General features: G+C 45.3%; 1 protein-coding gene across 5 annotated transcripts in view; it reads right to left on the bottom strand.

The window, feature by feature from the left end:
* The window catches only part of LOC146207441 (cyclin-dependent kinase 16-like), a 150,889-nt gene extending 138,407 nt beyond the window's left edge, over window positions 1-12,482 (bottom strand). For 2 of the 5 annotated variants that reach the window (XM_084587416.1, XM_084587436.1), the window contains exons 1-2: window positions 12,421-12,482; window positions 4,897-5,129 (exon numbers count right to left, since the gene is read on the bottom strand). In XM_084587416.1, coding sequence (XP_084443542.1) covers window positions 4,897-5,026 — 130 coding nt within the window. In that variant the 5' untranslated portion in view covers window positions 5,027-5,129; window positions 12,421-12,482. Of the gene's footprint in view, window positions 1-4,896; window positions 5,130-10,289; window positions 10,358-11,863; window positions 12,313-12,420 lie in introns of those variants that run through there. The other 3 variants (XM_084587419.1, XM_084587428.1, XM_084587424.1) reach the window with 3 other exon arrangements.
* Window positions 12,483-12,625: the final 143 nt, after the last annotated feature.

Genomic DNA, 12,625 nt, shown 5'->3' with positions numbered 1-12,625 from the left:
GTGTCTCGTTCACCACAGAATGAGAATGGTACCACGTCACATGAGATACTAACACTAGGAAACCGGACAACGATCGAAAAGCAGCCGAAGCTAGCAGAGTGTTAATTCATTGAGGATAGGGTGGCCATCACCACATTTTGCAAACAGCTCTTGAATGAATACTTTGGGCGGCGAGTTTTGTGCGTAATCACTTGCTGAATAAAAGCAACTTTCAATGAGCCAGAAGGCAATGCACAGTGACCTCCACATACTAATTACACAAACGAAGACTGCCACAGACTTAATCCAGTGATGCCGCAGCCTCTGTTTGGCTGTGAAGTTCAAAACTATGATAAGATGAGAGAAGAAATCAAGCAGTAATTTATAAGTGGGTGAGAGCTCCTCCATTAGACTCCTTCCAGACAAAATTTTAGGGTTGGCTAGTCTTTCAAGCCTCCCCATGAACAACATACAACACCCCAATAGTATGCGCAACAGAAGAATTACTTTGACCATAGTGAGACTGCGCTTGTTCGCTCTCATCCTAAGCAGATAAGAGAGTGGGTTCCAAGGGTATAAAAATGTAGCGAGAAACAGCCGAAGTAAAGATAAGATGAGAACGCTCACTGCAAACACATGGCTACAGGTGGCACAATTTGAGATCTCAAAAAAGGCATTAGTCCTGCAGTGAATGCAATGAAGCAGACATCAACACAGCAAACGAAGACAACTGATAACAAACGGCATGTGTTGGAGATTTCACTGCACAGGAGTTCCAGGTTGCTCGAGTCCACTGAGGTTTGGTTTGGTTTATAGGGGTTCACATCACAAAGCAACTCAGGCTATGAAAGACGCCGTAGTGGAGGGCTCCAGAAGTTTCAATCACCGGAGCGCTGGCCTCGCACAGTACATGGGCGCACTGCTCTTCACCTTCATCGACTGAAGAACATCCACCTAACTGCAGTGCTCAAAATACATTAATTAACCAGGAAAAGCCTGATATGCCTAGGCTTCTGCACATAGCCCGTCTCCGATACCAAATTTTCATGTCTTCACTTGTCTCGCAATGTAACCGAAAACACACTTCTAGCACAAGGCAGCAAATAATCAACTGATGGCAGTGACATTGTGAGTGCTGTTCTCACAAAAGCAGCATCATGCTAACAACAACTCCATGCAGAGCAGGCAGAGGACATAGTGAACAGTAGCAGTATTTGTGCGGTCAGTGAATAACCCGCGTTGACACCATGTCCCTCATGAGACCTGCATTTCGTGTCAAGCTGGTATTTTCAGAAGCGTCCGGTTCCTCTAATTTATACCTGGAAACACAATGGAGCCCAGCTTGGTTCTGTAAAGCAAAGCTTTCTACAGTTAGCAGAAAAATTTAACTCCTCACAAGGCTAAGCCTGGAACAGCTGCGTCTGGGGAAAGTCAATCTACCAAACGAGCTAACAAGGAGGAGCTAACAAGAGAGATGTAAGGGGTAACGCAGAGCGCTGGAAAGCTTGAAAAAGGCAAATTTCCTTTTCAAAGAGCCTGATGCAACGTGCAAGTGTTTGCACTACTCGTATTTAGAAGCAAGCCATGTGACGTCTTTCAAAATTGTCCTTTCTCAAGAACAACACTTGACCTCACAGCCACAGCGAAGGAAATGAGGTGCACACTGTCAATAGTGGTCCTCTGAAAAGCATGTTTCAGCTCAGTTCTCACAGTTTCCAGGCAAACACCCGTGGGCCAAAAACCTAGTCTCAGGAATATGACGCAGGCCAAGGCTAGCAGTGCATCTTCACCTGGTCCTTTATCCTTAGATCGGAAGCCTGGCCTTCTGATGATGTTGGATTCCAATGACAGAAGGTCGGATTTCCAGGGTAGAAGTTTGTTGTTCTTAGAAAGGAAACAGGCGCTCCAGGTAATGGTGAATGCGGAAGCAAGTATGTCAGCCTTCTTCTGCAGGCCAGGTCTATCATCCCCAGGATGCAAACCTGAACTCCAGCAGATGGCGCTGGCCAAAGATTCAAGCCCGGCCTCTTTCACGATGGTGAGTACACTATTTTCAGAAATGAAAACTGCCATCGTGACGATGCTGCATGCCAAGGCATGGTGGTCACCTTCGCTGGGCCCACCGAACCCGTTCTCCTTAGTCACAATAACAGACCTCCTGAAAATGCCAGATGGTACTAAGAGGAGGTTCCTTAACCTGCAAACACAAGGATTGTCGTTCAATGGGCGAAAGCACGACCCCCGGAAAGCACTGCATGCTGCCACACTGAGTCTGTTGTCCTGATATACCAGAAACCTGGCCTCCAAAAGAGGGCACATGCCACTGTGAAGAGGTCGGCCTCACTAAGGACTTCGAGTGTCTTGTCTTGGGGCGATTTTCACCCCCGGAAGAAGCTGCTCGCCAAGACAAAGAAGGCGGCTTCTTCGTCTGGTATTTTGTTTTTGGGTCGCAATCCTTGTCTCCATAAAACGCAAGCCTCTACTAGGAGGAAGTCGTCATTCCTGGGCACGAAGGGCCTATTTTTTTAGAGGTTGCGTTGTCTCCGGAAGGCGCTCCCTGGCGAGATGAATACGTCCGCTTCTGTCCGGAGGCCGGATCCTTTGTTCCCAAGGTGTAATCTTGTCCTGCAACAGAAGGATCTGGAAGAGAAGTGAAGGCCAGCTTCCTTGACGAGGGTGAATCCACTCCGCTCAGACCGGAGACCTGGGCTCCGAAAGACTCTGCATGCCAATGAGTGGAGATTAGCTTCAACCGGCCTAGCTCGTTGGTTGTCTTCATGATTGCTTTCAACGCTTCTTTGTGACGTTTCGTCGGACTTTTCGCACAGCTTGAGCGAAGAAACCTGCTTAGTCATGCTGACCTTGTCGGGGAGGGCCGGTTGCGTCGGCTCGTCAGCGTATCGCGGACTGTCGCCGTCATGGCCGTTCTGCGAAGGCCTCGAGAAGTCGTTCTGCGATGGAGACCGACCTTCTCGTTTCGATCAGCGCCGTCTTTCGGAAGCCAGAATTCCATCCCGAAGTTAGGGCACTCGGTGTGCAGCGAGTCCCTTACCTGCTTTCCTCGAGCAGCGAAATCTTCTGGAAGCCAGGATCCAAACCTGAAGGCAGTGGACCCGGGCTGCCTGAGGAAGCCAGCCTTCTCACCCTGCCCGACAGGGTGTTACGGAGGTCGCGCTTTTCCTCCGAAAACGACAAAGCCTGCATACCCGGTAACCTCCTCTCATTTTCGTCCGAAATCTTCTGGAGGTCAAAACTTATATACCCAGTAACCTCCTTTCATTTTCGTCTGAAATCTTCTGGAGGTCAAAATTTATACCCAGTAACCTCCTTTCATTTTCGTCTGAAATCTTCTGGAGGTAAAAATTTATACCCAGTAACCTCCTCTCATATTCGTCTGAAATCTTCTGGAGGTCAAAATGTATACCCAGTAACCTCCTTTCATTTTCGTCTGAAATCTTCTAGAGGTCAAAATTTATACCCAGTAACCTCCTGTCATTTTCATCCGAAATCATCCGGAGGTCAAACTTTTCATCTGAAAAATCTCCACGGGTGTCCTCACTTTTCAGAGAGCAAAAAAAAAATCTTCAATCAGGCTTCTTCATTTGCCACTTGCTGCATTTCTGTGCAAGTTAAAAGGCTTCCATGAACACCCATCAAACACACGCATGTGGACCAGTGCAAGATGGAGTGGGGTCAGTGGAACGGGGGAGGACACGTGGAGAACAGGGACAAGTACTGCTGACAAAGCAAAACAGCGTGATGGCGCATGCAGCCTGCACCAATAGCGCCACCAATAATGCGACGCAGCACCCTTATGCTATCACATAAAACACTCCCCACTGCCTCGAGGCACCTGCTTTTGAACGTTCTATAGAATTACCAGCTGCATTCAGATTTTTTTTTCATTCAGTATTCTTGAATGATGGCATTTTCTTGCCTTGCCTTAAATTTCCACAATGATCAATTTTGATTACTGAGATGCACATCGTAGAGTTGATGATTTGCTCAAACGTACTTGCTTAACCCCGTAAATCGTATATAATGCCTCCTCACAAACTCTGTCTGGTATCATAATCAGATGTATTTGACAATACTTCACAAATATACAGTATGTTGGACATTTCATTTGCATCTTTTTCTGAGCCATGTTTTTTTGTTTCACTCATGGCAACAACACATTTTACCTTTCAACAGCTCATTCAGTTCTATTATAATTCATTTAATTGTACACATATGGAGGTATTGTGGTTCACAAGCAACTAAGGCTATCACGGGCTGCACAGAAGGTTAGGAATATCTGTTGTAATGCTGGCGACTAAATGTCTGAAATATTTTGTCTGTTAAAAAAGGATCCACAGCTGCTATTTCTCCTAAATGTCAAAGAGGAATGAGATGGAAGTAAAAAAGCATGCTGTGCTTAATGCCTTCACTTCGGTTCAGCGCGAACTCGTACTGGTGTGCTTCATGTCGAGGTTTGTCCCATTATGTGAGTGTGAACTTATGTGTAAAGCATGCATGTCCAATTTCAAAGACTGCATAAGATCGCTTTTCTTGTTTTTACTTATTTTCCCAAAGCGAGTCAGCGTTGTAGTGGAAGGCTCCAGAAATTTCAAGCATCTGGGGCTCCTTAACGTGCACTGACATGGCACAGTACACGGGCGCCGTGCTCTTCACCTCCACCGAAAAGCAGCTGCCGCCACCAGGATCAAACCCACATGGTCGAGATGAGCAGTTGAACAACCTAACCACTAAGCTACCATCGATGTAGCAGATCGCTTTTGTCAAGTGTTCTGTTCAGTATGCAACATCTTGCAAACATTCAGCATAAGGGTCGAAGCGACCACAAAAGCTCAGTTATTTTGCCACTCTGGTGCATTACCAGCCGAGACTGTGCCCCTCTGAAAACACTAGGCTTACCAGTGCGGCTGCCTGGGTCGGAACCGTTCTCCTGGATTGACAGCTGCCCCGAGAAGTGGGCGAGGCCCTCATCGCTGCGGAAGCGTGACGGGTTTAGAGATGACGAGAGGCGGCGGCGAAGCTTTTTCATCGCAGAGCATCCCGCCGGCCAACCACTTTGGGGGGCTGCACAGGGTCCTTGGGCTCTCAAAGCAGACGCAGACTACACGCGTCAGGCACCCAGCCACCTGCAACTGGTGAAGTGTAAAGAATGTAGCCGTGAAGTCCTTGCGTGTCGTTTTTTTAAGCTGAAAGATCCTTACAGACACAGCAGTCCCAAAAGCCAAATCAGAGCGAGAATAACTCAACTCAGGCCATTCTGCACTGTCTGTTTCAGTTCCACACAGCAGTAAGTGGCTCTCGCATAACACCAAACTCGAGCTCCTGTAATACTGATGATCACGTGGACTCCGAAATCTTTGATGCAAAGGAATGTTTGTTTGCTTGCACCTCCACTGTCACATATAACATCACTGATTGCTGAAAGGTGGACATAGCCTCACCAATTTTTATTGCGAAAGCAATACTACTCGCACTTTCAAGCCTTCGCGTGACCCGGCAGCAGTTACGTCTTACCCACGTGACGCTGTGACGTTACACCCCATGTGACACACGGGCCGGCAGGAGCTGCCAACTTGGGTCTCTCGTTTCACATGGGACGGTTATGTCAGAATCAGCCTGCTAGGACCCTGGCATTCACGTTACCCCTTAGGCCGCTAAGGCACGTTCACATGGGTTGGTTAAAGCGGGGCTTTATATATGGGCTGAGGAAGAAGAAAAAGAGATGAAGAACGCTCGGTCACCCGTAGCTAATGCTGTCGCTCAATATCTGGTTCAGAAGCATTGAACCCTTGTAATTTTTGTTATTTTCTGTTTGGACTGCATGTCACACAATGCCGATTTCCATGCGGATGGAAATGCTAAAGCTGCTTGCTGACCAGCGTTAAAGCTCTTCAACGCCATTAGGCTATAACCAAAACTTGAGAAGAGACATTTCTTTTTGAGGCTGGTATGAGGACGAGCAACCATACCCGCTCTGTCTTTGAGGGTACGATGTGACAATTTTAATGGCTCCCGTATGTCAGCTCCCCTTGCATATATTCATTCGAGTACATGTATAGTTTGCAACTCAGTTAATTATAGTAGCAAATGTTAATTACCAATACACACATACTCATTAGCATACAATCATAGGCAATCATGGAAGACAACTCTGCAGAGATATAAAGCTTCATTTTAACAAAGATGTACAAACATGCTTGCGAGACCTATAGGAGTAGCAAGGGCCCTGGAAGGCTGAATTGCCATCTCACCCTCCTATCCCAAGGGCAAAACTAAATCAGCCATGCCATGTGGTCTTATGATGTCACACAGCCGGACAATCGGTCAGTGCATGGTCATGCCTCCTGCCGACTGCCACCTGCATGAGCTTTGGCCGCAGTTTTTTCGCTCACAATGCCATATTTTCTGGAGAATGAAGCCTTTAATGCAATTGCATTAGAAGAAGTGATTGCCGCATTTGTGGGCACTGCACTGCTACATCTTCCTTATAGTCCTGACTTAGCCCAATGTGATTTTCACCTTTGCACTTTGTGGATCCAGATTTCTGAACAATGAGAGGTTGCTTTGAGCTGTGAGGACATTGTTACACGAGACGAGAAAACTTTGCTACAAAGCACCGGTGCACATTCTCGTTCACTGGTGGTGTAGAGCCATATAGTTTAATGAAGTTTTGCATTTCAAAGTAATAAAGGTCGAGCAAATATGCAGCTGCATCCTATGCAAATTCTATATATTTTGAACAAACATTGTCTGAGAAAAAAATGTGCGGATATCATTTTTTAGACACCCCTCATATACACCGAGAAAATGAACAAAGATCCATGTGCCACAATTTTGTGCCTGTACCCTTTTAAATGTGTTCACAAACAATGGGACAAGAAAATGTTATGACCATTAACATTTTCATTTATCAATTCTTAAGCATTCCAATTCTTCTGATGCAAGAAATGACTATAGTTGGATATAACTCGAGAATGGAGCGGCAATACCCATCAAAAAAGGCCCTGCATCCAATGGCGTTGACCGCGACTCTTGCGGTATCTCGCGGGCAACTTATTCTGTGGTGCTACAACGGAAGCTAGGCAGAAAGGGGAAGGAGACGTGCCTTTGCTACTGTGCCGTGGTGTGTACTGTTCAAAGCAGGGGTGTGGTGATGTGAAAGGGAGAGTCTAAAAAGACGGTCGGTTGGGCCCATTTTTCACAGAACGGGTAAAAATGCCCATCATCTTCTCTTTCCTGGCGAGCCTTCTCAGCAGAGCCACAGAATGTTGTCCTCAAATATAGTATTCATTACGATTTCACGCAACGCATTTTTTTTTCTTGAAACAATTGAAATTTATACCCGTGTTACATGGGCAGTTTAACCTGCTGTCCAGTTAAATGACAGTTCAGCTTTTTATATGACGAACTAAACAGCAGTTGACTGCAGTTACACAGAATATCTCGCAAAACTCGGCTGTTTGGTTTGGTTTGTGGGGTTTAACGTCCCAAAGCAACTCAGGCTATGAGAGACGCCGTAGTAGAGGACTCCGGAAATTTCGACCACCTGGGGTTCTTTAACGTTGTGTCTTAGAATCATGTGATCTTGCCACGTGCAAGCAATTTTGAGTGAAAAAAGTGCTTTCTTTTTCATTACAGATAAATTTATACAATATTTGCATGCTTTATATTATTGAACAGCACATTTTGCGTGCATTTTTTCTTTTCAAATATGCCACAACTGAACTCAGCACAGAGCCAAGTCAATCCATTTGAGCATGTCTGGCTTCGCCGCTTAATCATCGTTATTTTGGTGCCGCTTCGCGCGCTTGTGTTTTGACACTTATTTGCGCAGCTAAAGTTGCAGGCTGTGACTTGCGCTAGCTAGGACAACAATCTCCCATGCGATGTGAGATCACATAGCGGTCGTAAATGCTGCCAATTCGACCGGTGCAGCATGTCCGCTAACAGCCATCTTGTCAGTTGACTGGTTCAAATGCGACCGCTGACCTCAATTGAACTGAACTGCACTTGGTGCTGCCGTGTAACATCGCTAACTGCCGTTAAGTTCAACTGACCGCCAACTGAATTGCCGTTGAAAACAAGGGTATTATTTCCGTACACATACAAGCAATTACTTTTTGAAGAAGATAGAGTCAAGTCTCCAGAAGGCTGTTATAATCTGTACTGTCTTTATTACAATGATTTGGCATGGTCTAGGTGTCACATCGCAAAGTAACATTGGCTACGAAGGGCACCATGATGGAGGCCTCTAGAAATTTTAACCATCTGGGGTTCTTTAATGTGCACTGACATCACACAAAACACAGGCACCTTTCATTTTGCCTCTGCCAAATTGCAGCTGGATACAGCAATAATTGGAATAACTCAATGTGGCAGATACACCAAATTAAATCATTCTGCTACTCTCATTTCTACAAACTAGTAATTGCCCTCTCCTGCAGTAAAATCATGACTATAAATAAATAATTACCAAGAAAAGCCCCAAGTCACACAGTCCATGGCTCTACTTGCCACTATCATAGCTGGATACGCAACACATGCTACACTGGTTAAAGCGACAAGTCAGGTGGAAGCTATAACAGCACTCACAATCAGGGCTAGTAGATGCACAAAGTACATCTGAACAAGCCTTGTAGCATTATTAAATAAAGTTACGGTACACCTAAGGTGTTAAGAAGGGCACATCACAAACATCTCACCGGTAGAGACTTTTTTTTAATGCATTCTGCGGAAGCTTAGCTAACTGCAGTCAAAACCTGAATTTCACAGTCTTCACGCCGTTCTCCCTCCTCTTGTCACTTTTTGCAAGCTCGAAGTCCGCAGCTTTCCACCAGCCTTACCGACTCAGCTCTTCTGCTGGCCTCACCCACTCGCACCACCCCAGGGTCTGCCAATCGGGATGGCAAAAGCTGCCTGCCGCTTCGGGTATAGTTCCTTTGAGACAGAAATCTCACCCAAAGGAACCCTTGGATCCTGAGACAGCCATGCTAGTCCTGCCATGCAAGCACATTCATTCGCTTTATTTAAAGCAGGGCTTTACCTTTTTTGAATAAATAGGTGCACTGAAGAAGAACAGCCAGAGGGTGACAGACGACAGAGATGACATACGTATGTCAGGTGGAAATTCACATGACAGCTTGCCTCAAGAGAAAGTTGTGTCCTCAAAAATGTTGTACTGTGCTCTCACTTTGATTCAGAGATCACGTTTTGCCTTCAACTAGCTTGCTCAAACAGGTTTCAAACAAAGTAGAATTGATGCTTCCTGTTGTATGACGACGCAAAAAAGTATTCTGAAAAGGCCAATTCCCACTAGCAGCTGGAAGGACGCCGTCAATGGGTTTCAGATACTCGGTCAGACCTTGATGAACACAAGATGTATATAAAAAAAAAGACACTGCATAATGCACTGTTAAGGACACACAAGCACAGCTGCTCTGCTCAACAAAGGATGCCCAAAGAAAATTCTCCAACACGTCCATAGCTCGAATATGCCACACCTGCCAACAACTTTCAACAACTTTTTTTTTTACCTTTCCGATTACCCTTTCATATGACATCACCTCAATTTTCTGAAAAATCTTGCATATCAAATGCAAAGCAACTAGCAAGTGCATTAAAATGTAATTGATAGAGGCACTGACTTAAAAATAAAAGAGGATGTTTTCATGCACATACGCAAAGAAATGAACAAATAAATTAAGCACATGACAGTAGACCTCTTACCTCAACAAGGCAAGCTAACCGTTGCTAGTTGCAGTGACAAGTCCTGCTTGCTACCAGTGCTCTCGACAAACAAACGAGGAAGTGGACGTGCGAATTCGGTGTACCGTAGCATGGCCTAATGAAGTGATTGCCTCATCCCCAACTTTTAAACAGTTCTCATAAAGAAGAGAATGAGAGGGGCCATTTTACCAGAAGATCATGTGCAATGTTTCTATCACAAAGGAATGCTTCTAACAATGGAAAACAATAAAAAATCTCCAACAGATGGCTTCATCACATGCTGGTAGGACATGAATGCTGTACCGTCTTTGTAACGCAATGAGGCCGTGTGAAGAAAAATGGGCACGGTGTAATTTTTACTGAATCACTCAAGCTGAAAAGGAGGCAGCAAGCCAAGTAAAGGTACTACTACAGCACCTCTGCAAAAACTTATTCTAAGATGGAACTTTCTGTGATGACAAATTATGCAAAAGATAAAAAACAGCTACTACAATCCATGAATCATGATGGAATTCCCTGTGACTGTGTCAGAAAAACCGTGCAAAACTGATGATCCAGCCACTTACCACGTGCCTTTCAATTTAGCCCCGATTCCCCAAAGCACCATCTTCTCAAATAAAGTACACGACAATGTCTGCAGTGAAACAATAATAACCCAGAACTTCAAAGGTAGAAATTTATCAAAGAACTCCCCCCTTTTTTTTTCATTACCAAGGCTTTGCAAAAAGCTCTGCACTCTGTGTGTTTGCATGACACTGTCATTCAATATTAGTGGGACCTTCACGGCTATTTAGGCATTACAGAAAACAATTTCTGCGAGCCCCATTCATTTACAGGTAATTATCCCTCCTATAACATCTCCAAAATGGCATGCGAATAGCATTGTCCCCTGTGAAATTCCTGCACAAACTACTAACAAACGCACAACCAAATAACAAGTGGAACATTAGCAGTCAAATGCAGCCTACCTTACCTGCAATCACGGTTATCACGATCGGCAAACAAGCAATGAAATGGTGCTGCCAACAGAAACCTCTGTCTGCGAACTTATTAGCCTGCATCTAATTGCATTCTTTAGCCAGCACTTGTCATAAATAAAAAATAATTTCAGTAGTATACCCCAAACACAAATCCTGTTCTCAGTCACTAATTCCTACAACGTTAAAACCCTCTGGCCATCACACTGAAGTTCCACAACATTATATCTCTGCCATGTTTGCAGAGCCACAGTACACATATTTGCATTTGCACAAGTATAAACCACTGTTCCACTTGACATCGGGTTCTCAGCACTTGGGCCCGCTCCCTTTATTTGCCGGAAATGTTCAGAGCATAAGGACACGAAATCAATAACAATTCCGTGTAATAGCAATGCGCATACGTGAATTGAAGAAACTTTGAAAACGGCGTTAGATTAGAGCACATTTTGCTCTAACGTTATGCAGGTGAACGCCCAACCACACCCAATGTGCCGTCGGCGTCTAAGGCCAGAAAAAGTTATGTCTTTAAACACGGGCCCGAAAACTATTAGCAAAAAGCCATATCGCTACATGCGTTCCTAACCAGCTCAGAGTTTCTCTTCTTGACGCCAACCCGGTCAGAACGCATGGCTCACGAAAAAACCACAGCCTGTTCGTACAGTTCACGCGCACAGCATTAGCTGCTGGAAAAGCAAATCTCGGTTCTTTCAAGAACAACCAATCCAGTTCATGTTTCAATGTTTCAAGCCATCGTGACAGAAACAAGCGATGTGCTAAAACAATTAACAATTTGACACGATGCAAGCTTTTTCAGTCAACCTTTGCAACACACAATATGAACTCGACGGCCATGTACACGGGCGGTTGTGCACACAAATTAATCAATGCCGCCCTCATCATTAAGATAAAAGTACCCCAACAAGAAAATCCAGTTACTTGTGGGTGCAATGCAATCGGCGTTTCGTCGAAATCGAAGGAAACACACGTTTCATCTAGCGAAACCCAGTTAAGCTGCCGCCGTCCTTGGAGTTTCTCGAGTGCAGGAGTGGTAGAAAAATTGTGTGCGTGTGTGCCCGAAAAAGCGATGAACAGGAACGGAAAGTCCGAAACGTCAACACATTTTTTTTTTTTCCTTCCTTCGCGAATCGAGATGATCGTACCTGATAAGGCCGACCGCTGATGGTTAAATGCCCTCCACCCAGGGAACTCAAGCGCAGCCGAAGAATTCCGTAAGCGGGAAGCATCCGCAATACCGACAACAGGCAAGGTGTGTAATGTAGAGTGCACGCGGGAATTCGAACACTGTTTCTTGAAAGGGGAAGGTGGCAGCGAGCAAGTAAACAAAAACTTCCCTTTAAGCTTTCAAACCAACTTCTTAAGAAGAGCACGCACTTTTAAACAAGAAACTGGAGTTATCGACGACAGAATTTCGCAAAGGATAAAACGAGTAGAGTGTAATTTTAACGGCGAACGCTAATTATTTTGCGCATTGACGGCTCGAGGTTGACGTTGAGTCATGCTGTCGCGGCGGCGGCCACACCACGAGAAGGGCGCGCACCCAAGCGCGCTCGGACACGAACATTTCGCGCGTGCTCGAGGGACAGACATTGGGCGTCACTCGTACGCGTAGTGTATACAGCTTCCATTGCTATCCGTCCAACTGCGACAAAGAAAGGATCGCGATAACGTGAAAAAAAGCGTAAAAACTAGGCCTCACCTGTCACACGGCGATCTCATGCCCGAACCGCCCGAACTGATTCCCATCATGCGTTGCGTTGCCACCTGCTGCATCACGTGACACAACAAAACCAGCAGCGCGACTTTTTGAACAACTTTTTTTTTTTTCTTGGTTTCGCTTCGTTTTAAATACAACAGGCGCATTTATTCAGCGATCAACGATATTAATTCATAACAGCCGAGAG

This window comes from Amblyomma maculatum, chromosome 1, assembly GCF_055883805.1.
Source record: "Amblyomma maculatum isolate TAMU_Amacu chromosome 1, ASM5588380v1, whole genome shotgun sequence".
Taxonomy (NCBI): domain Eukaryota; kingdom Metazoa; phylum Arthropoda; class Arachnida; order Ixodida; family Ixodidae; genus Amblyomma; species Amblyomma maculatum.
The sequence above is the reverse complement of the archived record's forward strand: the minus strand, read 5'-3'. Positions and strand labels throughout refer to the sequence as shown.